Below are 23,762 nucleotides of genomic sequence, written 5' to 3' on the forward strand. Positions count from 1 at the left end.
AGCTTGAGGATTGAAGCCTTCAATTCTTGGCAAAGCTCTTGGATTTCTTTGGACACTTAATTAAATTGATCACAAGAGATTTAGAATATTTTCAATAAAATTGTTCAAAAGCTTTCCAAAATCATTTTTATATGAGGTTCCAATGTTTACTTGTTGGATGCCTAGCCTACAATCAATGACTATTCTTCAAATAATAACTTTGTTTGGCAAAATCCTACATATTGTCAACCCTTTGCCAATTGAATTACACACCTTGGTAGCTCTCCTTACTTCACTAACAACGAATAATAAGGTTAGGAACTTGAGTTGGTTGACAAACACAACTCGATACCTCCTACAATCGCAAGACTTCATACAAACTAAGTCCTAAAAAAAACCTAAAGTTGTAACATCTTCGCCCTTGTGCTCCAAATTTGAAGATCATTCTCGAGTCCTCAACCCAAATAACTTTCATTCTACAAGCTTGATCTCCAATTTCATATCTTAAAATCACCTCAATCTTCAAATTTAACCAACACGATAAAGCCTATATATACACTCAATGCACCAAATCAATTACAATTCTACTTAAATGATATTGTTAAATCATCAAAATAATATGGTTAAACTAAAAATAATATAGTCAAGATACATAAAAATAGGAGATGAAGTGGAGAAAACTAATCTTTTAACTCCATAAATGGCAAATTAATGGATACATGCCAAAATTCATTTTTGTCAAATTGTGATCTATCCATCAAATCTATTGGCTATGTTTTTTTTCAAAGGTTAGGCGCTTGACCTCACTAGAAACGAACTAAATGGGTCTATTAAATTATACAAAGAGATAAGGATGCTTTTGATGATAAATTTTTATAATGCCTCCAAAACTATTTTATCCCCTAACCTCCTCATCCTTGTAAAACTACCTAAACTTTCCTCAAGCTCAATGCCAAAAAGAATAATGCACTTAAATTCCCAACCACCAACATCACCATCATTAGAAGAGGACATTAAGCACCTAATAGAGCTTAAGGCATCTAATACTTGTCTAATCTCCTTGTCTTGCTCATAAACAAACTTATCTTTCAGTGCAATCCTTCCATGCTTGCCTTTGCAATCTCCTAAACAAAAGGCCTTTGATGTCACCACTGAGTAGAGTCAATTCATAGCCACACAATTGTTAATTACTGATTATGAAAATAAGGAAAAGAATAATGCCCACAATAAATATTCATCTGTGGCTATATAATTAAGTCTCTCTTCATCACCAGGAGATTCAACTCCAGCGATGCAGTTTGAGGAGGAGGAAGAACAGTGATCTTTGATTTGTTCTCTTCTCATCCTCCATCCCTTCTGAGTTTGGTGGTGTTGTTTCTAGTCTCATGGCTGCAGCAGTGGATCAGTGCAATGCCATGCGAGCTTTGTTTGCTTTGATGGACACTTTTACTGATGAAGAAGCTTCAGGCCATGACGTTCCTGATCTTTCAACCTATTCTTTCTCCTCTTTTGTTCATCAAAATCCTGTTTTGAATTGTTCTTCCTCTTCGTTACCGGCGGTCGGCCTCGTTCCGGCGAGTTTGTTGGGTCAGGTAAACCAGCAGACAGTGGTTGATGACCTCCTCCCCCCTGCTCGAAGCCACGCTCTGTTCCACAAGCCAGTTCTGCAGCGCATGAAGCGAGCCAGCAAGCTCTACCGCGGCGTGCGGCAGCGGCACTGGGGGAAGTGGGTGGCCGAGATTCGCCTCCCCAGGAAGCGAACCCGTGTCTGGCTCGGCACCTTCGACACCGCGGAGGATGCTGCCATGGCCTACGACCGCGCCGCCTTCAAGCTCCGCGGAGACGCCGCGCGGCTTAACTTCCCGGCCCCCTGGAGAAACGTGATTCACTTTCCCTCCCCGCTCCTCTCCACCGTCGACGCCAAGCTCGACGCCATCTGCAAAAGCACGGCGGCCTCGCCGAGAAAGGAAAAGGCCAGCGCCGTCGCTAACGAACACGGAAGCACAAAAGCTGAAGTCATTGCCTCAGAGCGGTCCTCCTCGCCGGAGGAGGAAAAGGAGAAGCCACCCGTGGACGCATTAGCAGCCTCGCAGATGCAGGACCTGAAGTTTGCCGAGGCTCCGTGGGACGAATCCGAGTGTCTTAAGCTATTAAAGTATCCATCGCTGGAGATCGACTGGGATTCGATTCTGTCTTAGCTTGATATTCAGGTCTTCGGATTGGTCCGTCGCCTCGCTGCAAGTTGAATCATCGGCATCTCCAACTGAATGCTGCGCTGCTTATACTTTTTATGCATGTGTCGCCAACTCTGGCCATGCTACTTTTTATGGCATCTGCAGGAGAGGATGTGTTCTTACTTTGTAATTTCTCATGTCAAAGGCAAAGAAGATGTGTTCCTGTTTAGCAGAGAACAGATTGTGATGATTTGACACGAGCTGATCGAAAATCTTACTGTCCAATAGCACAATTGTTGTTCTTGTTAATTCATTGGTAGAAGACAGTGAAGAACGCCATCAAAATTACTTCTTCTAAAAATCCTCTAATTATGAGAGACATTGTGAAGATGACAATGTAGCTAATACTTAGCCACTACTCTCTCCCTTTGTCACTTAGTTCATGAAATTGTAAATATAATTGGTAATTCTTTCTCCTCCAATATTGAATTATAGTGTTATGAGAAAGGATTGACAAGTAACAATTAAAGGGCTCACATGATCTTGCCAACATCGATCATCGAATTCCTTCAAAATTCTAGATAATAATAGCTAAGCTATGTGTTTTTCTAATCAATACTAATTGATAACACTAATAGAATAAGAAAACTAAGTAATATTGTAATATATTAACTCATGTAGGGAAATTTTAGAATTATTTTCCCTCCTATTTAATGTTACTCTAGTTCATTTACTTCCTTGTTTAAAATGTATAATTGATATTCTCAACCATTTTTGTATTATTTTATACCATAAAATATAATTATATTCACACCAACCAGCTATTTCCCCCTAATTATGGAAACGCAATATTTGATTTCCATACAAGTAATGAAATTTGATATAAAAATAATAATAAACAATTATACACATCATGCTCATGAACTTTCTGAAAATATGGCATGATTTTCATCACATTGATTTGAATACTTTAAAAGCCTCCAATTCCAATTAATATCCGACCAAAAATCTAGAAATTTCTCCGTTTTTCAGTTTCTTCGTCTATATATTTTTGAAGCAATTTTAATTACTTATTGTTAATTTTCGGTGCAATCGTTGAGGCGCAATGAATATAGTATGGCAGCGGCGTTAGCCGTCGGGCTCATGGTGGCGGCGTCCGCCGTGGCGGCCTCCGCAGGGAAGGTGGCGGCGGCGGAGGACTGTTCGAGCGTGCTGACTGATCTGCTGGATTGCCTGCCCTACGTGAGCAACGGCAGCAACACGAGTAGCCCCAGCGCGGGCTGCTGCATCGGGGTCGCCGACGTCGTCATCGGCTCGCCCGCCTGCATCTGCGACGCGCTGAAGCAAGCCCGCGAGCTCGGCGTCGAGCTTAATACCAGCCGCGTACTTGGCCTCCCGGCAGCCTGCGACGTGAAGGCGCCGGAAATGCGTTGCGGCGGCGGTGCCTCTCTCCGGCCCTTGCTCTGCTCTCCTTTAATTTCTCTCTCTCTTTTTCGAATATTCAATTAATTTCTGTTTCCTTTTCGCGTTTGCAGGTGAAATTCCTCCCGCTTCTTCTCCATGTGAGTCATTTGTGTAATTTTTTTCCTTCTATTTTATTGGTTTTTATTTTTTTAATTTTGGTCAATCTGCACGCACAGTGCCGTCGAAAGCGCCATCTCCAGCGCCACAGTCATCAGAGGCACCTTCGTCGCCGTCGCCGTCGCCGTCGCCAATCTCCGCTCCGACTCTGACACCGACTGGCTCTCCACCTGCGCCACCACCCCCAGCCCCGTCGACAGAAGAACCATCACCGTCGCCGGCCGATGCACCGGCAAGCGAAGAGCCGTTCCCGTCCGACGCGCCGCAGCTTGCTGCTTCCCTCCTGCTCCTTCTCGCTGCTTTCGCTGTTACTTCTGCTTTTAATTAATTGTGTATGAAGATTTGAGCTCGTTCGGTTTCTGAAATGTTTTAGATCTGATTACAATCGCCATGAATTATATTGCATTGTTTTCCTTTCCATTTAATGTAATCGAAATGGAGAAAAATAATGTCGTTACTTTCAGAGTCCTCCGTACGATTTCTACATGAAACAAGTCAACTGATGCTCCAATTCAAAGTCAATAAATTAATTTGAGATCAAGCTAGTTTAGTTTATTAAAAAGTCAACTGATTATTCAAAGTGATGCTAAGAGTCAATTATCGGCTTGTTAATTTTATTCTAACTTGAGTAAAGGCAAAACAATTAACCTTCCAAAATTCATGCATCAGTGAGAGGAGTACCGCCCATTGCAACATGCCCTTCGACTATTCTAGAAATTTTAAATTCAAAATTCAACTGCAATGCATTTCAGAAATGGTTTCCCTCTAATTAATAGTGAATCATAAAAAATGAACTGTGACAGATCACCATCAACACTTTCTAATTTATCCTAACCGATCACTCTGAGAATTAATCAACACGTAAGATGGAAACATGATCACCCTAACCCCAAGAGGGTACCCAATCAAGCTACCAAAACACTTTGAGCAGGTAGTATCTATCACCTTAACCTACCTGATAATGTCAACTATCTTAACGTAAGATGGAACATGGAAGTCAACGGGCACCCATTTTCAAGGAAGCTGCATATTTCAACTACTACATACATTCTATAGCGATTGAAATGGACTCCAAAACAAGTACCCAACTTGATTAGCATAATCAAACCATCAACGCAACATTCCATTTGTGTGAAGCAAGCTTTTGTTTCAAATTGTTACTTGTCACTCTCACTAATCTTTAAGTTAAACAATTCATAACTCAAATCCAAGCATTGATAGTCGCAAAATTTGGCATGGCAAGGCGTTAGTAACTCAACTATGCACAAGAGTTCGCTTCAGTTTTCCAGGCAGTCTAAGTTGAACCCCCTCAGTTGGTGGCTTCAGTTTTCAAGGCAGTCTAAGTTGAACCCCCTCAGGTGGTGGCCTTAAGGTGCAGACCATCTCCCTTGTCTTCCCAAAATATACCTGTCCAACGAAAAATACAAAGTAGAATTTGGAAAATGGATCGTATGAAAGTTCTTGACAGGTATTCATGGCTAAGTAAACCAGGTTGATACAAGGATGTGAAAGAGACAATTACCTGATCCAGTGAGTTCCTAAGCTTACCTTCCATCTCCTCGATCATCTTTCCCATGTTGCATAGGTGACCCTCAGCGATGGGAAGATCAAGAGTCATCTGCATTAAAATTAGTGTCAGTTAACTTGACTTTGCTTGACAATTAAAATGTTTTTTTTTAAAAAAAAAGAGTTGTGCTTGAATCCAGTAAATTATTTAATTATACTAATCTGGTGGTTATTGGAGACAATTAAAACTAGGTATGCCGTGTCTTCAACAGAAGACTTGAAGGTTGATATGCAAAATCGAAATCCTTGTTAAAAATAAAATCATTTGTCTTCATAATTATCTAAATCCTTATCTCTGTATATAAATGAATTTGGAGTCTCTTCCTCAGTCGAAATAGCAATTTAACACTAAAACCTTTTGCAATTGAATCTTACATCAAGCTTTATCCAAACATCCTTTTTTTTCCAAAGCCATCAAATGATGATTTCTTTACACCCATTTCACCGTTCTCTTCCCTTCTCATCTCCATTGACACTATAATTCAACCAAATCAAACATGCGTTAGACAGATCACTTTAGGAAGTTTATTCTTATATGGTACAATGGTTGAATCAAGCAACTAGGTCGGTTTAGAGTATTATTAGGTATTAAGTGGTTTTAGTCCCATGCTGATATTTTTGGTTTAGGCGTTTTCTGTGTCTTCTCTTCAATCTCTCTCTCGCATTTGTTCTGGAGAAAATCTACTCTCAGTTTCTCCAATGCTTCATAGATCTGTCTACTGCACACAAAAAGTGGCCGGACAAGGTTTGAGACACAACTATATAAACCATGATGCAATTCAAAACTGGAGACTTCTCTTTCACAATCTTCATCATGGAGCAAATCCATTCTAGGCCTTCTCCAGTGCTTCATAGATTTGTCTATTGTACTCGAGGTAGGCATTCATGACGTAAGTTGTGAAACTCCAGAACTTGTGATGTAACCCAAAGCTGAAGACCTCATTTGCAATCTTTAGGCAACAGTGCCTCCCTCAGCAGTAAAAACTTCTCACACTATCACATGACCACATGTCGATGTTGTCATCCTCACAATTTCACAACACCAATGACAGTGTCGATCCACAACCTCATGTGTGCAACTTCCAATGAAGCTACCTCTTGCTGACTAAGAATTTTTTATTGCCCTACCACCTGCAACACAATGCTTATGTTCCTAGACAGCATGCACTCCCGCTCTAACACTATACATTTGTCATTGTGAGCAGCCACCACCCAAATCATGGGTGCTCTTTCAATCACTTAGGTCATCTACATTTGTCAAACTCCAAATCCGACTATCTTGTGCTGAGAATCTTTCACCTTAGCCACCATCAAATCTACTAGTCATTGCATCTTGCCTCACCAGACAGTGCTGCCAAGAGTGTGAACTTCTCATCTGCAACAAAGCTTCTCTCAGCTTGTTGTAGGGAGCTACTAATGTTGCTATGCCTACTCAGGCATTCCTTTTTATTCTCTTTCCTTATCTATGCCTCTCACTATATTGGATTTCTCATCTTGTCCAATGGCTATATTGTTTGCACATAGTAATCTTCTTTACTTTTTCTTGGCAGATCTGACGAGGTCTTAGTCCAGCTTATGATGATATTGCCTTGTAAATATGATTACCCTAACTCATTGATTCTTCTTTGTGAACAAGCTTGGCTATAGCTTCCGTAGCTCTGCTAGAATGAACTTCCTGAGTTTGAGTTTTAACCATTGCTACCTCTTCTTTCCTTAACTAGACTTCTACGTGGGCTTCCCCACACAAGGGTTTCTTCTTTGTATCCCTACAGATCTACTTCTACTTGGGCATTCATCTCCTTGTGCTTATGTACTCCAGCCTCTTCACCTCTCCCGGCACTTCTATATGCTATTTTTTTCGTTCTTATATCCGAATATCTTATTTTGCATGTTTGCATGTTGTATAAGTGACGCATAAAAGGTAATTGTTACCCCCAATAATAGCCTCTCCAGCACCTGCAAACCGCAACCCAAAACCCATTAGGGTTTTGGGAGCATAAGGTTATATAAATAGCACAGGTAATGATAAAAGGAGGTATGCCTGCACAAATCCTAAATTCCTTTCATCTACATTTTTATCTTCTCCTTTGGAGCACCCGTGATGTCTTAGACATCAGAAGGGGCCTCGCCGGATAACTCCCAGCAAGCCCTCTGACGTGTGTTATTCACGCAAAGTCGATCACACCACTAGAAGGCATCGTCAGCAACCTCAAATAATGCAACATATTTTTGCCGCATCAGTAACGAATACATATCTTATTTGCCTACATCCATCAAAGGGTCAAACCATCCCTATTCCTTCTAAAACCCTCAAGTGTTTACCTTTTCACAAAGTCTATTATATGCAGTTGTATGCTGCTTTAAAGAACTGCCTACTAGAGAGATTAATTCCTAAGATTTTCTTCAAAATAAATAGAAGATAGGAACATATTCAAAATGAAAAAAAAATAAACACAAGGATTTTTCTCTCGAAAAATAAGGGGCTCAATCAAGAAAAAGTCATGTTCTTATATTACTACAAGATCCTAATTTGATTTGCATATCTTTTGGTAAAAACAGTAATCTTCCCTTTGATAATAAATGCAAACTCTTCAATTGGGACATGAAAACATGACTAAATATAATCTTAGTTACTATTCATTACTAGGCAGAACAAGAGAGAAGAATCTTGAACAAAGAAAATGATCCGATTATTTTGAAAGAACAAGAAGCCATATAAAGGTGAAAAGGTAAAGGTTCTGTAGAGCCATATAAGTGATGAAAATAAAAATACAATAATTTTAAAAAACGAGAGGATTCGAACTTGAGTTGTGTGTAAAACAAAGGATCTTATCATCACACCAACTATACATATTTATCTTTGAAAGAGCCAAACAATATATATACTAAGAAAATTAAAAATTCCTATATAGTAATGATATATTAATGCTATTAAGAGGGGGCCATGACCCCCTCCAGTCCCTATATAGATCCGTCCCTAAGCAACAGAAAGGGTGACTTATCTGACAACTTTTCCATTATCACCACTAAAAAAAACAATCTTTGCCTCATGCAAAGTCACCAGAGAAAGATTAACCATTGTTAGCATAATGAATGCTTCTCCCTGAATGCATTATTCAATCTTTGCGTTCTGAATGCATAAGCAATCAGATAGATGCTTATTTGAGAAAATAATTAAAACCTTCAGATGTCTAATATCCAGATCATTATTAGCCAGTTTCTTTGACAGACACTTTGTTTCCAAACCTATCGGATAAGTAAATATTACAAAAATGTTCAACCGTCAAAGGATAAGTGTGTCATTATTACATGCAAGTACCTGTCTTCTGATTGATCCAGAAAGATTGAAGGTTCCAGATGACTTGTTTTCAGTTGTTAAAGACAGCATGACAGTACTGGTCAAGCAATAGTGAGCTCTTCCCTCCTCCTCTAGTCCAACCTATTAGTGCATATAAAGATTGAATAGTTATCACTAAAAGAGTCGTCAGCAGAAAGTATGAAAACAATATATAACTTAAATTATCTTGAAGACAATATAATATTGACCTCTATAACATGAATAGCATCCCAAGACCCTTCCTGCAGATATCCTCTTTTACCATCTGCTGTACTTGATCCATCTTCACTCCAAATTAATAAATGTAATTAGAAAGTTGCTACATTCCTTCAATAGAGAATGCATTTTCCAATTAAGAAACAAGAACTCACCTTTCTTTATCAAAAAGCAAGCCACAAATCCTTGGCTGTCATCATCCCAAACATAAACTGATGAAACACCGCCCTCGTAGTACCTATCAGTAAAAAATGGAAAACAGTTGACATTACTCTCTACAAAACAAAGAAAAGTAATCAACATTCTGCAGACAATTAATGATATCAATGAAGAGCACAAACGAATTATTTTAAATGTAAAACAAACCATGACTACAGCTAAAACAAAGAAAGTTAAGGACCTCACTGTTCACAATAAACAGAAAAAACTTCATTTGCTTCAATTTCCAATTTTCTCAGTTGATCAGACGGAAGAGTACCATCTTCTAGGGGAGGAAAATACACATTAGACCATGGTGACCTGAGATTAGTATCAAATATTTGGAAAGTAAGGCTTACAGGAACATCAGACAATGACAATTAGATGCTTCCAACTAATAAACACAATAATGTAATAGCATAATCCTAAAATATAGAGACTCAAATAGATAAAGTTTACCTGTACGAATCTGCATCTCTGTTGTATTCACACAAAATAAATTCTTTCATCAAAACATTGTCCATACAAACCTAAAAATAATTACATTAGAAAGAAAAATAAGAACATTAGAATCCTTTTTGTACAAATTACTTTGTGTAATCTAACACAGATATTCGTATGAAGCAATCATAACATATTATCATTTAGCAAATTGAAAAGGTTGGAGTTTGGCAGATGGCTGTTTCCAAATTAAGGTGAAATTGTTGGAATTTGGCAATAGGTTGTATCCACAAGAAATCACAATTTTCTCTCAGTTACAGTAAATATGGAAGAAAATTTCAACTCTGCAGACAGATAAGGGATGTCGAAGACACAATTGAAAATGCCAAAAAAAAAAATGTCAAACAAGAGTTCCTTCAAAAAAATTTTCAAGAGTTAATATGCATAGGAGGTTAGATTTACCAAATCGAAGCATTTATACGACATTAAACGTAGATTTATCTCAATAAGAATTGGCGAAGACAAACAAACCGAAACACGAACTGTGCAAAAAAAAACGGGAGAAAGAAACAGGAGGTAGAGAGAGCTATCTCTCCCTCTTATAAAAAAAGGAAATTTCCCAATATCCGCACAGATCAACGACAAGAACGATAGATCAAGTCAATCGATGGGGGGAAAAAAGTAACGCCGCTTCCGCAACCAAAGATGCAACCCAGAGACCACACGGAAGATAAGGAACAAAGGCGAAAGGAACGAGAGGCGAGGACCTGGAGAGGAAGGTCGACTTGCGAGAGAAGGTCGGCGGAATGGTGAGGGATCAAGGACATCAAGGCGGAGAGAGCAGTCTCGCTCTCCTTTGGAGAGATCCTCCGCATCAGATCCATGGCCGCCTCCATTCTCGGATGGATCTACTTCCGCCTCGCGCACTCCGAAGTCGGAAAGCAGCGGACGATGATGTGGTTTTGGAGAAGGAAGAAAGAAAATAAAAAACAAAAAGAAGAGGAGATAGAGAGCGATCTGTTTCGTGTTATCCGAGTTTCCCTCGTGAGAGCTCGACTCAAATTAAAAATATTTTCTTTGGATTTTCTTTTCTCAGTGTCTTTATAAATTATATATAATTTTTAAGGAAAATAAATCGGACAAAATTAAAAGGGCGTTCATCTCATTTTTATTTTTTTATCAAAAGGTTATTTCATTTCTTAATGAATAATTACTCGAATATCATTCAATATGATTTAATATTATTATTTCTTATATAAATTTAAAATTTTAATTTCTGAACAAATTGGATTCGTTGTATTAAGTTATGAAATCATAATTGTTACCTAGTTACAGTTTAGTAGTTACTATAACTTATTCGATATATTTAACATTTAAAAATATTCAAATTGTAGTATTTATGATTTCGTAATTAATATAATTCGTCTGATATATTTAACGTTTTAAAATATTAATATTGTAACTTGATTTCATAATTACTACAACATAAATGTTAATGCACAGATTGAATCTGCGTTGTAATAGTTATGATTTCATAACTGTTATACTATGAATATGAATAGAATAAATAAAAATTGGATTAAGTTGAATTAATAGATCGAATTTAAATTTTTGAATTCGGTTATTTCAAAATTTTATTTAAAAAAAATATTAATTATTTATATAATTCAATTCGATTTCAATTTTAAAATTTATAGAAATATATATATATATATATATGGTAAAAATGAAGTGGGACATATTTTTTGATAAAAAAATTTTAAAATAGACACTCCTTCTGCGGTATTTTATTGTGGTCAGAAGATAAAAATTTAAAAATTAAAGAGACATTCTTTTAATTTTTTTATATTATAACGTAATCAATAAGTAAATATAATTCCTGTGATATTTTATTGTGGTTCAGAAGATAAAAATGATTGTTTGTTATAAAATTTTTAAATTATTATATATGAGGTAAAATAAAATTGAAAATTTTGTTGGTAGTTAATTATGACCGTAAAGGAAAGATTATTACCTCGTTAAGATTCAACCTTACATATTTCAACAATTCTATTATATCGTAATCAATTTAATACGTCTTAGAGTCATCAAACTAGACTTGATATGACATTAGATGATATTTACCTATATCAACCTTAATTTTATTATTTCTTTATCATTTTGAGTCTAACTCAAATATTTTCTCTTTATTTTAGAGTCGTCCACTCCACACTAATTAAGCATATATATACAAAAGTACGAAGGCATTGCAGTATCGCCATCATCACAATGAAAAAGCTTGCAGAACAAAAATGGCAGCGAACCACATGCTTCTCTCATCACAAAACTGAAGTAGGACTTTTCCAGTGGGGTACTACGGTTAAAGCTCCCGCTCCATTGTCAGCAGCAAACATTGCTAGCAAAACCAATGACGGACCACTTTCCACACACCTTGTCTCCTTCCTCCTGTATATCTTAGCTTAGCTTCTTGATCCCTAGCTAGCTCAACTCGACTCTTACAATTCTTTATGAGCATCGAATGGTAAATTACATGAAGGAAAAATCTCTACTTGCAGCAACTAGAAGATGTATGAAATGCCTTAGCTTGAATTCATGAGTTCAATGCAGAGTTCGAGTTTAGATTATAAGGTTACGTTGAATTCAAGTGCTGTTATATATAATATTTAATGCAACCGAGGGAGGGCACTCGAAGGACTCATGTAAATTACTTATTAGGAAGAATTCAAGTCGCGCCGATCGATGCAGCGTGATTGTCTGAGACTGATCGCGTCAGTGGAAGCTGTGCTGGTCCGGCCATGGCCAGAAGGTGGCATCGTGGTCCTCCAAGCTGCATAGCAAGTTGCTGAAGCTTCCTTCGGCGATGCAGTGCTCGATCTTGGGGCAGTCCATTTCCATCTCCGCTGGCCTGACGGAGGCAAAGAGAGCGAGGCCATGGCGAGGGTGGAAGGAGCAGCTCTCCATAGCCATTGAAGTTCTCCCGGAGCTGCTCTCACTTCGGTTACTGCACGAGGCTTCAGTTTCTTTATTGAGGTTGATCGGTTCTGATGTATCTCTGCCTTTGAGAGCCAAGATCTGCACGATTTTAGCATGCATCCAGTCGAATCAAATCAAACTACTCGACGATGAAGTCGTGGAGAAAGAATGAAGCACCAATTAACGTAACCTCAGCTTGGAGTTTCTCGTTGTGTGCTCGGAGAGCCTCGTTCTCTGATTTGATCGCCTCGAGCTGCCTGCGGAGGGCATCGTAATCCTTCTCCAGTTGTTTGGTCTTCCACCTGGCTCGCCTGTTCTGGAACCAGATGGCCACCTGCCTCGGCTGCAGCCCAAGAGCCCTGGCCAGCTGCATCTTCTTCTCAGGCTCCAGCTTGTTCCCCTGCTCGAAGCTCTTCTCCAGCGTCCTCACCTGCTCCTTGCTCAGTGATCTCCTCTTCCTCTCCCCGGCTTGCATGCCGTCGTCCTCCGATAACTCGTCCTCGCCATTGTCGATCCCTGAGAAGGGTACGGCTCTCTTCCCCGTCACTGCACCACTCGAATCAAAGAGTTCAATTGCAGCCGGCTCCAATTTCAAGCTGGCTGGGAGGATCAAGTACACCAGTGAGCTCACCTCTGAGATCTAGGAGGAGTACTTCTCGGTGCGCTTCCTCACGTGGCAGATGCATTTGTGGCACTGGCACAGAGAAGAAGGAAGGGGATGATGAGGCCATACATCAATCAATTCGCAGCAGCACGCACGGTGGGAAGCTAGCTAGGGAAGGTAGTGAAAGGGAAGAAAAGGAGTGAGTGGAGGGGATCGATCATCGATGGCGATTAAATTAAAAGTTTGAGGTGGTCTCTGCAGATTCACAGAAACTGGTGGATGATCATATATGGAAAGACATGATGGCACAGTAAATCTAAGTGTAAAAGTAAAAGTAGGACGGTAAATAATAAATCATTTTAATTTAACTTAATTTGATTAACTTATAATTAAATAAATTAAATATATAATATAAATTTTGGCTAGACTCGATTGTATTTTACAGTGCTATGTAAAAGGAAAAGTGTAAATCTTACTCTTGGCAATGTGTTCACCAAGTGCACTGTAACTTTTCTTCTCTTTCCTTGAGAAATTTGCATTGAGATTCTTAGCTAGACAATGACAAAATGAGTTTTTAAGTGGGGTGGGGTGGTATGCTGTGCATGGCCCCTTTCTTTAAAGGAAAAGGAGGGTAGGGTAGGGTAGGGTAGGGATGGATGGATGGATTGATGGTTGGGTGGGTCCAATGAGCGGCTGAGACAGCTACCTAACCCAACCCACGTATAGCTACTGTGAACCTTTGTTTGTTTATAATGTCTAGTCCTTTGCATCGAATGGAATAGCACTCTATGTCTTTGAGATTGGTGAAGCATGCCCCCACACACATTTTCTTACTTTTCATCTTCTTACCCTGCATGGCAATTGAATCAGTCGTCCTCGAGGTAAAATCGTGAAATGATTTAGTAGCTAATGAGTGAGAATTCAAATCTCACTTAAAATACATACATTATATTTAAAATTTTTATGATGTTTTTTAATTTATTTTGATAACCAATCGATCATCTCCGAAATTAATAGTAAAAGTAAAAATTACATCAGTTTTATCATGTAATTATAAAGTTATTTGTCTTCTTATTAATTATATTAGTTAAGGCAATGATCAAGTCAAAATATGTCAAATTAAAACCACAAACCAAAATAAACTCACAGGAAGCAAGTGGGGCGTTATTTCTAAATACGAGGGTTCCTCTGTTCCCATCGTTCTGGAAAATGGAATTACTTGCAAATCATCAAATAGTGGGGCATTATTTCTAATTTCCATTCTCGCAGCTGGTAGCAAACAGGGGAATGGAAGTGATCATTTATATTTTTACTTGCCAAGGCATGCACAATGCCAATTCCCATCAAACACCCATCGACCCTAAACTAGATAAGATTAAGACCTGGCACCAAACACATTAAGTTAGATTACACAGCCATTACTCATGCAGTAGTTGGTCGTCAAGTATACATACAGTCCACTGATTGGCTAACCATGTGAGACGAAGTCTCTCATGGTGTCTTTGTATCCTCTGGTCTTTTAGCATGTGATTGATCAGCATCCCCACTGACAGGCTCACTTCCTGAGTTCCTGTGGCTCTCAGCTACGGCAGGTACCATGGCGATGCCGGCTTCTTGCTTACTCCCACGTCCATCTGAGTTGGTTGGTGGGAATCCAGACAAGCTTGGAGTTGTGAGGGGATTAGCAGTGCCACCATGAGATGGTTCAGTATGCGAGCCATGTAAGCCGTTGACAGCGCCGGGCCTAATGCCCATATGGCCTGGGAACACCATTCCTGGGGGTTGGGGATGTAGCTGCCCTTGCATTTGTTGAGGATTATATGGAAGAGGACCTCGAGGGAAGATGGGTGATTGTTGCATGAAAGGGCTTCCCTGTGGTATCGTACCGTGTGGCATGATCTGCTAAGCACAAAAAAAAAAGCATTAGTTTAGGAGTAAAAATAATAAATTTGCAGATGGAACCTAACTGACCTGGGGACGAACTGCAGGTGCATTAGGTTGAGCATCAGCAATTGCAGCAAGATAAAGTAGATTTTTCTGAAGCTGCGCTTGGTACCTGATTCATAGGTTCAACAATGATACCTATGTTTATAATCATCAATTAAAAAAAGAATAGATACATTTTTCATCCCATGTAACAAATAAAAACCGAGTTATGTATCCATCATCACCATAAAAGTACTCCCTGCCTATTTAGGGAGGCATGAACAAGTGGCACGAATGGTAAAATGTAACAGAGGCATCTCCCTTTGCATCAATAAACTAATACGCAAGTTATATATTAGTTCAAACTTAATAAATCCTTAAAGGTTATGACATCAATAATATCAATTTCATCTTACCATGAAGGTAAGCTTGGAGCAAACAGAACCTGGCAGGAATGGGAACCAATTGAAACCCAAAAAACTCCATAGGGACAACAAAACATCATTAGGAAAAGATTCAAGCAGTTCCCATCATTTAAAGTGTCATGTTTCAAGAAAGAGAGGAAAACTTAAATTTCAAAACTATATTTCTTAAAAACATCAAAAGAAACATTAATAGAAATAGATTTGAAAAGAAAAGGAAATAATTTGCATTCTCCAGTTTTTCTATCAAAGGAAATGGAGGAAAAATTACTACTTAGAAAATTTTTCTATCAGCGTATTTCGTGTCTATTTTCCTTCCTTTGTAAGTGCAGAAGCGCACACATGCGCTTACAGACTAATCCACACATTCTATGTCACTAGTCTAGCACAAAACTTTTTCTTGCCAGGACAGGTGATGTTCTAATCATTACTAAAATATACGTACCTTGAAATAAAATGATTGACAAAGGAGAACCCATATAAATAGTGATAAAAAAATATCAAGTAAATTAATCAACTCACTGAGCACATTCAGCCAATTTCCCAAGGTTCTGATTTTCCAATATTGCCAAAATGAGCTGCTTATTCTCATCCAAGTACTGCATTGAAAAATTAACCAATAATGAAGCAGAGTAAACCACCTTTGCTTTGAGTTGATCAACAATCCGAGGAACTTAAAAAAAAAAAATCTTAAATGACTCTATAATAAAAATGTTGAATAAGACACACATAGACATCTCCAGTCAAAGAATCATATTTCCAAGAAATCAAATCTCGGGAGACACACTTTTGGTCAAAGAATCATATTTCCTAAGCAACGGCCTCACAGATAGCTTCAAGACATAAAATAAGACCAAGGCAAACCTAGTTTCTATAGAATCCATGTTCCCTGGATAAGAACAACAGCATAAGAGAATAGCTTGCTGGGTCTTCCAAGATCTAGAAATTGGATTTCAAGAAATGCATAAATTGAATGTCTGAAAATCAAAATTCTTAGAACACAGTGCTTTCCAGCATTTACTATGACTGCTGGAGTTATTATAATCAAGAGTTAAAAAAGAATAATAAAGGATAACAACATTATTGTTCTTGCAGGATTTTATTGCATCTTTTGAGTTAAAATATGAATAATGACAATGGATTATATGTTAAAAAGTTCTAGCAATAGAATTGAACTTTCAAAGTGAAAAAACTAGTCTAACCAACAATTACACCTCATATATATCACAGCAATGTAGTTTGACAAAAAGAGACATTTTTTTCAACCAAACAATTACACCTTATAAAGAGGATTTGTATCTTTGTCAGATCAAAATGAGATTGAGTGGACTCTTAACAAGTAATCTTTGACAATATTTTGCAAACTAAAAAAATAGAATAATTCTGCATCAATATTAGGATTGGAAATTAGGTATATTAAAAGGTAATTTTATGGACTAAATGTGATGAACGGTCCATTTTAAGTGCTGGAAATAGAAAAAAAAAAAGTGCAGCAACATATACTATAACATGTACAAAAGAAAAACATGACTAAGGGAAAAAATGGATCCATGTAATCATAAAATAGCATTATCATCTGGTTGATGTTGACATTCAAGCTCAAGATTGAAATACTTTTTCTGAGAAATTGAGACTTAATATAACCATTTAACTCTTAGTAGACCTACATCCTCTGCCACTAGATTAGAATAGTTGACTCCTAAGACTTCAGAATGATGGGTTTTTAATATTACCGAGAAAGCATAGCTTAGTGAGACCCGTTCTACTTCTCTTCTGTTCCTTAAATTAAAGACACAATCTCAGAGGTAAAGGACAAAGTAATTGAAATGTGAAATATGGTCTTGGATCAAATCTTTCTCCCTCCTAACCTCTAACCCATACTTTTTCAATGAGCATCTTTGATCACAGAGGGAGCAAATATGCAGAGGGATCATAGGCTAGATTATAGTGGTTGAAGTGGTAATGTTTTCCTGTTGGTGAAGAAAGTGTAGTTCTAAGGTAGAAGGTAATCACAATTAAAAGAGAAACAGAAAAAATAAATTTTCTAACCCTGATGATACATTAGAGGTTAGAGATCAATTAACTGATCAGTCTCAATTACTCGTTTCCTTCCATATTCCAAGTACCAAATAATGGCCCTCATTGAAATAACAGTGAATAATGTTGATATTGCTCTCTTTCAACAACAAATCTCTCTTTTCCTAATTTGGCCTTTCTGCTATTTTTATTTCATAGCCAACCCCACCTAGTGGGATAAGACTTGGTTGTTGTTATTGTTGTTGCTATTTTTATTTCATCTTTTAGAGCCTTGGTTCTAGGAAATTATCTTTCTTTTTGGCTCAACAGGTCATTAACAGGGAGACTAACAGAGCCATTGATGGCTGAGACCAGATACAAGCCTTAAGGGGATGCTTTGCAATCGTAAGGTATTTGATGGCTTGCAAATTTAAAAAGAAGGTAGTAAAACCCAAAATTTCCAGTTCCAGTGTTCACGAGAACCAATAATAATCACTGCAAAATTAATTCATCAACAAGATAACAATCAAAAAGTTTCACTGCCGATGGAAACTTTGAATCTAAACTTAACAAGAACTGCAGATAGGCATTGTGAACATAGTCATGGATAAGGAAAACAAACCTTTTGAATTTGTTCTGTTGTAATATTCGCAACAGGGGCTGCTGACATGGGGGCTAGCGAATGTGGAGATTGCTGCATGCTGCTTGGTTTCTGCTTCTTCTTGAACCAAACCTTATGCCTATATGCCACTATAAAAACAAAAATAATATTAGATATGTGACGAGTAAACCCAAATTTATAAAAAATTTAGTCAAATTAGCTCCATAGTGCCTCAAAAGATGTTACTGCCCAAATGGATCCTCATGCTATTAGCTTGGAATGTCGCTATGCCAGCAGCATAATTGTGTCAGCAGTGAGCAATGACATAGCAACGCTAATCAATGTCCAGCCAGAACCACACATCATATAAGAGACATAAACAAAGTGGAAAACATATAAAACATAGTGAATATTAGAATATCTACATTCATCATTGAAAGCAAAACTTGATGTCAAAATATAGTTTTTTCATGCCTCGGTACAGATTACAGAAGTAAAGCACATAGCACATAACAGAATAAAAGACGAATCTCAAAGTATTTATAAATACTCTTCTTGAACAAATCATGAAGTCTATGCAGTGTCCTCTCAAGACCCCAGAGGCAAGAGAAGAGAATAAACTAAGAAAAACTGAGTCGAAAGCAGTAAATATGAATATCACTATGGCAGCTACAACCATCCATATAGGTATAATCTTGCAAACTATTGTATGAACTACTTGTATGTCATCAAACAATCAGTTGCACATTGCGGAACCCTGAATTTTACACTGCACTCTCAACACAACTGATAACAGTACCTTGTGTCTGTCCATACATGGAATGATTATGTGTGAAAGAGAATAGCCAGAACATGAATTCTTGCATAGATAACTATAGGTTTTGGCCTATGTGAGTAGCTAATTCAAGCCCAGATTGAGTTTACAAATAATCCGGAATTTTTTCCCTCACACTCAACAGAAACCATCTCACCTTTAACTTCTGAACCCAAACTGATTATGAGAACACACTTATATCCTCAACAGCAGAGACCGCAAAACATATACAATTTCCACATGCCACATCCAACCAGGTGCAGCTAACCAAACCTCGCCTCTATCCAATCTGCCACGTGACGCTAGACACTGCGCCAACACACACAAAAATACTTCAAATACACAGATGTTACCAGAACACATAAGTCCATTCAGTTTCTAGCCAGAATCACTCAGTCATCCAACAGATACGAACCCCCACGACGACCACCTAAATTGACCACATCGCCAAACATCACAAAGCCATCCGCTGCAACATAGGGTTAGGTTGACCCTTTATAGTGTATGAACAACGATCAATATCGAGCTACCCGACACATGAGATTAGGATGACCCTTTATAGTGTATGAACAACGATCAATATCGAGCTACCCGATACATGAGAAGCATAGCTGGATAGAGTCCTACCTCGACGACTTGGGTTGCAGAGGATAGTAAGATCTGATAGAAAAGATCACAGAATCCTGCCGCTCAACAGAGTCATTAGACAGAGGAAGGAACAGTGACGGCAGGAGTAACGTATGAGAACGCACAACCAGGAACGGCTGCAAAAAGGGCGGCCGGTTTTCTTTGATTGAGAAGACTGGTGCAGTAGGTGAACTGACGGAGAAGGAGACTGGGCGGTCGTTGGAGCTGACCGACGGCGAGGAGGGACGTCGGTGAGGACGCAGGAAAGGGGGAGGCGGCTGAGAAAGGCTTGTGCAAGGTGTTAATGCACAAAATCAAACCCTAGATCCAAAATATCATCAATCAATCAGTCAACCCGGTCTGGTCCGGTTCAATTGGAAAACAGTTTGAAATTCAAGTCCAACATAAATCCTAAATATTAATTAATCCCCATTTTCGATTGAACTTTTAACCAGACCCATCGAATTTTCGCTTTTAGCCTCAATTAGTCCCATGCTGGCACAAAACAAAATGCCCCTCCAATTATGGCAATTTAGCCAATTTTTTTTAAAAATCAAAATAAATAGTAACTAAGGCTATATAAGGATTAGAAATTTGATCTGCTCAATTAAAATTTTAAAATTATATGATTTACAAACCCTTGTATTTAGCCCCCAAGGGCCGATGAAATGACAATTAGAAAGGTGGAATAAATTCATGCAATTAGAGTTTGATTCTCACATAGGGCTCTATTGTACATTCAGGGTGCTCAAACCACTAGTGCTAACTGCTCCATCAAATTCATCTTCATTTCTCGGATTTATCAGGGGAGTTGGTTTGTAGGACCAAACCACTCACCTTAAGATTAGTCGGGCTTAGGCTTGAATACCTAATGAAAAAAAAACACTTATATTTAATTAAATTTCAAGTCTTTGACCCAAACTCCCTAAGATCATATTTTCATTCATAATATTTATGATTCTCTTATTTTCAAATCTTCAACTTTGTTGATGCTTTATGTTACCATTAACTTTACCTCATTTTAATCCTTCAATTCTTCAAATGTCCAACCCTTGAAACTTTCTCCAACATGCTATGCTTCACATGCCTATTTATTTGCTTATCAAGTCCACCTCATGTTGTGTTCCTCTTGAGTACGCCTCTCCAATCCATCCTAGGTACTATTTTGTGTCAAAATCCATGATTCAAACATGAAGTTTAATTAGGTGTTGTTTGCACAAATTAAATATTATGACATCGTGAATTAAATAATAATTTCATAATTATTTCTTAATCTAATTTTGTCCACGGAATTATCACAAACACAATTATCTTAAGATATTCCCTAGATTGGTTATGAAGGAAATTTGAGGCATGGTGGATTTCGAAAAGATATCTTAGAATCCATCTTTTTAAATTTAGGGGAGGCCTTAATTGGCATAGGTTCGCAAAATGTCAAAACGTTTGATGCCTTGTTAACTTGCTAATTTCATTCATTTGCATATATGAACAAGAACTTCAAGAATTGATGGGTGAGAGAGTTTTCCTAAATCAACTGCACACCCTTTTCTTCTGCAAACTGCACACCCTAATAAATTCAACTCCTAATTGACGAATTGAACTAATTAGCAAATTAAATCCATCAATGAGACACACTTGTCTCAACCATGTGATACAGTACGTACGTACAGCGGAGTTCTGAACAAGAATAAGATCCTCACTAGAGAAAAGTCATCAATTATCATCCAAACAAAAGTAAAATATAAATTATATTAACTCTAATTAAAAACATACTATTCTACCCCTTTTATAGTTTGAGGACACTCCCAATTGCTAACAATGCATGGTGCCAAAGAACTCAAACAAGCCAAGGGCCTCGATTGAACTACCCCACACCCCCCTTGGAGAAATGAACAAAGTTGTTGGGCAACTTGAAAGGATCGTTTATGATTGTCCCCACAAGCACATTTCTCCTCGCCCAAGAAGGCCAAATCGAAAAAAAAAAAAAAAATTGGGATATCATACTAGAGGCTCCAATCAGTCTCAAAATCTCAGAGAACTTAAACAAGCAAATTCTTTCGTCCTAGAAAAAGGATTTTTTTTAGCATATTGTGGGGGTGGTTCATCACACCTCCAATTTTTGCAATCTTCAAAAAATCTTAATTAATTCGGTCCCTGCCCAAGTCCCACTGGAATATCAAGGTCCATGAGAAACTTTGGATGACCTCAAAATCATCTCAAGAATCTTTATCATCAAGCACTTCAAGAAGCAGATAAACTGATTGCAGCTTCTTACTGGTCTTTGCTCTCAGACAGTTTTGTGGTTACTGTCAACTGTATCTGCTTAAAGAAGCAGATAAACCTTGAGTGAAGAACAAGAAAAACTATGGAATCTATTTAGATTTTTGCTCCTTGATTAATCAATGGTTTGCCTTAGCCATCAGATTTGTGTAAGGCCATTCAAAGCTGTGGGGTAGGCATACAATAATTCCCTAGCTAGTTGTGCAGCAACTGACCACCACAAACTGAATCTGCAAAATTAATGCAGGGAAAGGGATTAGAAAGAATCAAGAAAGAAGAGCTAGCCACGTATCTTTCTGCAATTATTATTATTATTATTTTATCTTTATGTTCATGATCAATAATTATTTAAACAGCAGGAAGGATTACTAGTTTCAGTGAGACAATTCTTTGACCACGTATCTTTCTGCATTAATGAACTGAACCACTATAGTGCTATATCCTATTCTCTTCTGCACTAGTGCTATATCCTAATTATCATAGTGGGCGACTAATAATTATCAATGAAATCTCCAATTTAGAAAATATAGACGTGTACATTACAGTTATCATTATTCACTCGAACTCATTTAAATATACAGACCGATCTCTTCCTGCATCCATTATCTTCACTGAGCCTCTGTAATTCTTCTTTGTATGGGTGCATTTGATCACCTCTCAGATTTCTGCAATGTCACAGAGACAAGGAACGCACTGCGAATAAGGAAGAGGAAACCTCTACAGGTAGAGATGCATGCTTGAACACCACTTCAGTTTTCCTTGATCTGCCTTCTGCTTTGCTAACCTTCGCCCGTCACGGCAGACTGTTGACCTGAAGGTAAAGATGGACTGCGACGGCTGTGAGAGGAGAGTAAAGCATGCTGCTAAATCAGTAAGAGGTAGCCTGCAGGAATCGAGCAAGTATAAGAATCGATCTATATAATTGATATATTGAATTAATAATTACTTACGTGTGTGTAGGTGCGACTAGTGTGGTGGTGAACCGGAAGATAAGCAGGGTGACGGTGACGGGGCATGTGGAGTCAAAGGAGGTGATGCGTAAGATAATGAGCACGGCTGGAAGAAGGCAGAGCCGTGGCCGTACGTGCCTTACGGCTTGGTAGCGTATCCTTACGCTGCTGGAGATGACAAGAAAGCGCCTTCTGGTTTCGTCAGGAATGTGGCGCAGGCGTCGGCGCCGCCAGGCGCGCAGGACGTCGCGTATTTGTCCCTCTTCAGCGACGATAATCCGAATGCATGCAGTGTCATGTGAATGATTATATATATATGCATTCAGAAAACTAGATAAGTTCATTGGAAACTAACGCTTTGTTTGGGAGTGCTTTGTTGTGAGAGGAGATGAGAAAAGAAAAAAGAAGAATAAATAAGAAGAAGAAAATTTTAAATTTTGTTTGAAAAGGAGTAAGAGAACATCTAGAAGGAATGAGCAAATTTTAATTTCTTTATTTATGAAAAAGGATATTTTTTTACAAATCCAATTTAGACAGAGACCACTCTAAATATTATTTATTTTAATTTTATCTTTATTTTAAAATATTAATTCTTAAATAATTTATTTAACTTAAAGTTTTTAAATTTCTCTCACTGAATATGATATTTTTCCTCTTTTTTTCATCGTTAGGTAATTATAAAATTTTTTTCTTTGTTTAGTAAATCCGTAAATTAATCATTCTCCAATTGCAAATATATTCGTAACTTCAAATCACTATTACATGAAAACATGTAAAATAAAAAAAAATAATAGAGTAATAGCTTCTCTAAATGATGCGTCAAACTTGCAAGTTGAACACGTAGTTCATTTAAAATATATAAATTAAATTTATGAAAATAGAGTAACGAATAATATGATGAACTAGAATTAATTTTGTATTTAAAAAGCAATTAATTTATATTTATAAAATAAATATTAATATTAAAAAAATAAAATTTTTGAGTGAGGATATTTTTATAATTTTATATATTTAATCTCCATTTCTTTCCATTCTTCCCAAATAAAATAACACATAT

The 23,762-nt window shown here is 37.7% G+C and overlaps 4 protein-coding genes and 2 pseudogenes across 6 annotated transcripts; 3 read left to right on the plus strand and 3 right to left on the minus strand.

The window, feature by feature from the left end:
- The first annotated feature begins 1,262 nt into the window (after window positions 1–1,262).
- Window positions 1,263–2,344, plus strand: LOC141828508 (ethylene-responsive transcription factor RAP2-4-like). Its single transcript, XM_074715950.1, has one exon. The coding sequence runs from the start codon at window positions 1,365–1,367 to the stop codon at window positions 2,175–2,177; it is 813 nt and encodes a 270-aa protein (XP_074572051.1). The 5' UTR covers window positions 1,263–1,364; the 3' UTR covers window positions 2,178–2,344.
- A 925-nt stretch (window positions 2,345–3,269) lies between these two features.
- LOC141826020 (uncharacterized) lies at window positions 3,270–4,080 on the plus strand (annotated as a pseudogene).
- A 718-nt stretch (window positions 4,081–4,798) lies between these two features.
- LOC141828003 (F-actin-capping protein subunit beta) lies at window positions 4,799–10,468 on the minus strand. 2 transcript variants are annotated; one of them, XM_074715354.1, is made up of 8 exons: window positions 10,260–10,468; window positions 9,511–9,581; window positions 9,259–9,372; window positions 9,009–9,091; window positions 8,847–8,920; window positions 8,620–8,739; window positions 5,283–5,352; window positions 4,799–5,141 (listed from the first exon to the last, which is right to left on the minus strand). In XM_074715354.1, the coding sequence occupies exons 1-8, from the start codon at window positions 10,386–10,388 to the stop codon at window positions 5,089–5,091; spliced, it is 714 nt and encodes a 237-aa protein (XP_074571455.1). In that variant the 5' UTR covers window positions 10,389–10,468; the 3' UTR covers window positions 4,799–5,088. The 2 variants fall into 2 exon arrangements, with proteins under 2 accessions (XP_074571455.1, XP_074571453.1); XM_074715352.1 differs by having other exon boundaries at window positions 5,257–5,352; window positions 10,260–10,466.
- A 1,644-nt stretch (window positions 10,469–12,112) lies between these two features.
- On the minus strand, window positions 12,113–13,263 carry LOC141827455 (homeobox-leucine zipper protein ATHB-13-like). Its single transcript, XM_074714704.1, has 3 exons — window positions 13,097–13,263; window positions 12,656–13,011; window positions 12,113–12,564 (listed from the first exon to the last, which is right to left on the minus strand). Exons 1-3 carry the CDS (start codon window positions 13,194–13,196, stop codon window positions 12,262–12,264), a joined length of 759 nt encoding a protein of 252 aa, XP_074570805.1. The 5' UTR covers window positions 13,197–13,263; the 3' UTR covers window positions 12,113–12,261.
- Window positions 13,264–14,425: 1,162 nt separating this feature from the next.
- LOC141828170 (GRF1-interacting factor 3-like) lies at window positions 14,426–19,667 on the minus strand. 2 transcript variants are annotated; one of them, XM_074715542.1, is made up of 5 exons: window positions 19,476–19,667; window positions 18,056–18,183; window positions 15,940–16,016; window positions 15,041–15,125; window positions 14,426–14,968 (listed from the first exon to the last, which is right to left on the minus strand). In XM_074715542.1, the coding sequence occupies exons 2-5, from the start codon at window positions 18,131–18,133 to the stop codon at window positions 14,561–14,563; spliced, it is 648 nt and encodes a 215-aa protein (XP_074571643.1). In that variant the 5' UTR covers window positions 18,134–18,183; window positions 19,476–19,667; the 3' UTR covers window positions 14,426–14,560. The 2 variants fall into 2 exon arrangements, with proteins under 2 accessions (XP_074571643.1, XP_074571642.1); XM_074715541.1 differs by having other exon boundaries at window positions 14,426–14,971.
- Window positions 19,668–22,391: 2,724 nt separating this feature from the next.
- On the plus strand, window positions 22,392–23,007 carry LOC141828601 (heavy metal-associated isoprenylated plant protein 20-like; annotated as a pseudogene).
- The last annotated feature ends 755 nt before the right edge of the window (window positions 23,008–23,762 follow it).

This window comes from Curcuma longa, chromosome 4, assembly GCF_044706935.1.
Source record: "Curcuma longa cultivar G26 ecotype Majalengka, Jawa Barat chromosome 4, ITB_CL_G26_1.1, whole genome shotgun sequence".
NCBI classification, from domain to species: domain Eukaryota; kingdom Viridiplantae; phylum Streptophyta; class Magnoliopsida; order Zingiberales; family Zingiberaceae; genus Curcuma; species Curcuma longa.

Excerpts from the sequence above, each read along its gene's own strand:
- LOC141828508 (XM_074715950.1), top strand. The coding sequence starts at position 1,365 with ATGGCTGCAGCAGTGGATCAGTGCAATGCCATGCGAGCTTTGTTTGCT.
- LOC141828003 (XM_074715352.1), bottom strand. The coding sequence starts at position 10,388 with ATGGAGGCGGCCATGGATCTGATGCGGAGGATCTCTCCAAAGGAGAGC. Across the intron at positions 9,582-10,259 it reads AAGTCGACCTTCCTCTCCAG|GTTTGTATGGACAATGTTTT; the intron begins GTCCTCGCCTCT and ends AATTATTTTTAG. Across the intron at positions 8,921-9,008 it reads TTGCTTTTTGATAAAGAAAG|ATGGATCAAGTACAGCAGAT; the intron begins GTGAGTTCTTGT and ends TTTGGAGTGAAG.
- LOC141827455 (XM_074714704.1), bottom strand. The coding sequence starts at position 13,196 with ATGGCCTCATCATCCCCTTCCTTCTTCTCTGTGCCAGTGCCACAAATG. Across the intron at positions 13,012-13,096 it reads ACTCCTCCTAGATCTCAGAG|TGACGGGGAAGAGAGCCGTA; the intron begins GTGAGCTCACTG and ends CGAGTGGTGCAG. Across the intron at positions 12,565-12,655 it reads ACGAGAAACTCCAAGCTGAG|ATCTTGGCTCTCAAAGGCAG; the intron begins GTTACGTTAATT and ends AAAATCGTGCAG.
- LOC141828170 (XM_074715541.1), bottom strand. The coding sequence starts at position 18,133 with ATGCAGCAATCTCCACATTCGCTAGCCCCCATGTCAGCAGCCCCTGTT. Across the intron at positions 16,017-18,055 it reads CAACAGAACAAATTCAAAAG|TACTTGGATGAGAATAAGCA; the intron begins GTTTGTTTTCCT and ends TTTTCAATGCAG. Across the intron at positions 14,972-15,040 it reads CACCTGCAGTTCGTCCCCAG|CAGATCATGCCACACGGTAC; the intron begins GTCAGTTAGGTT and ends TTTTGTGCTTAG.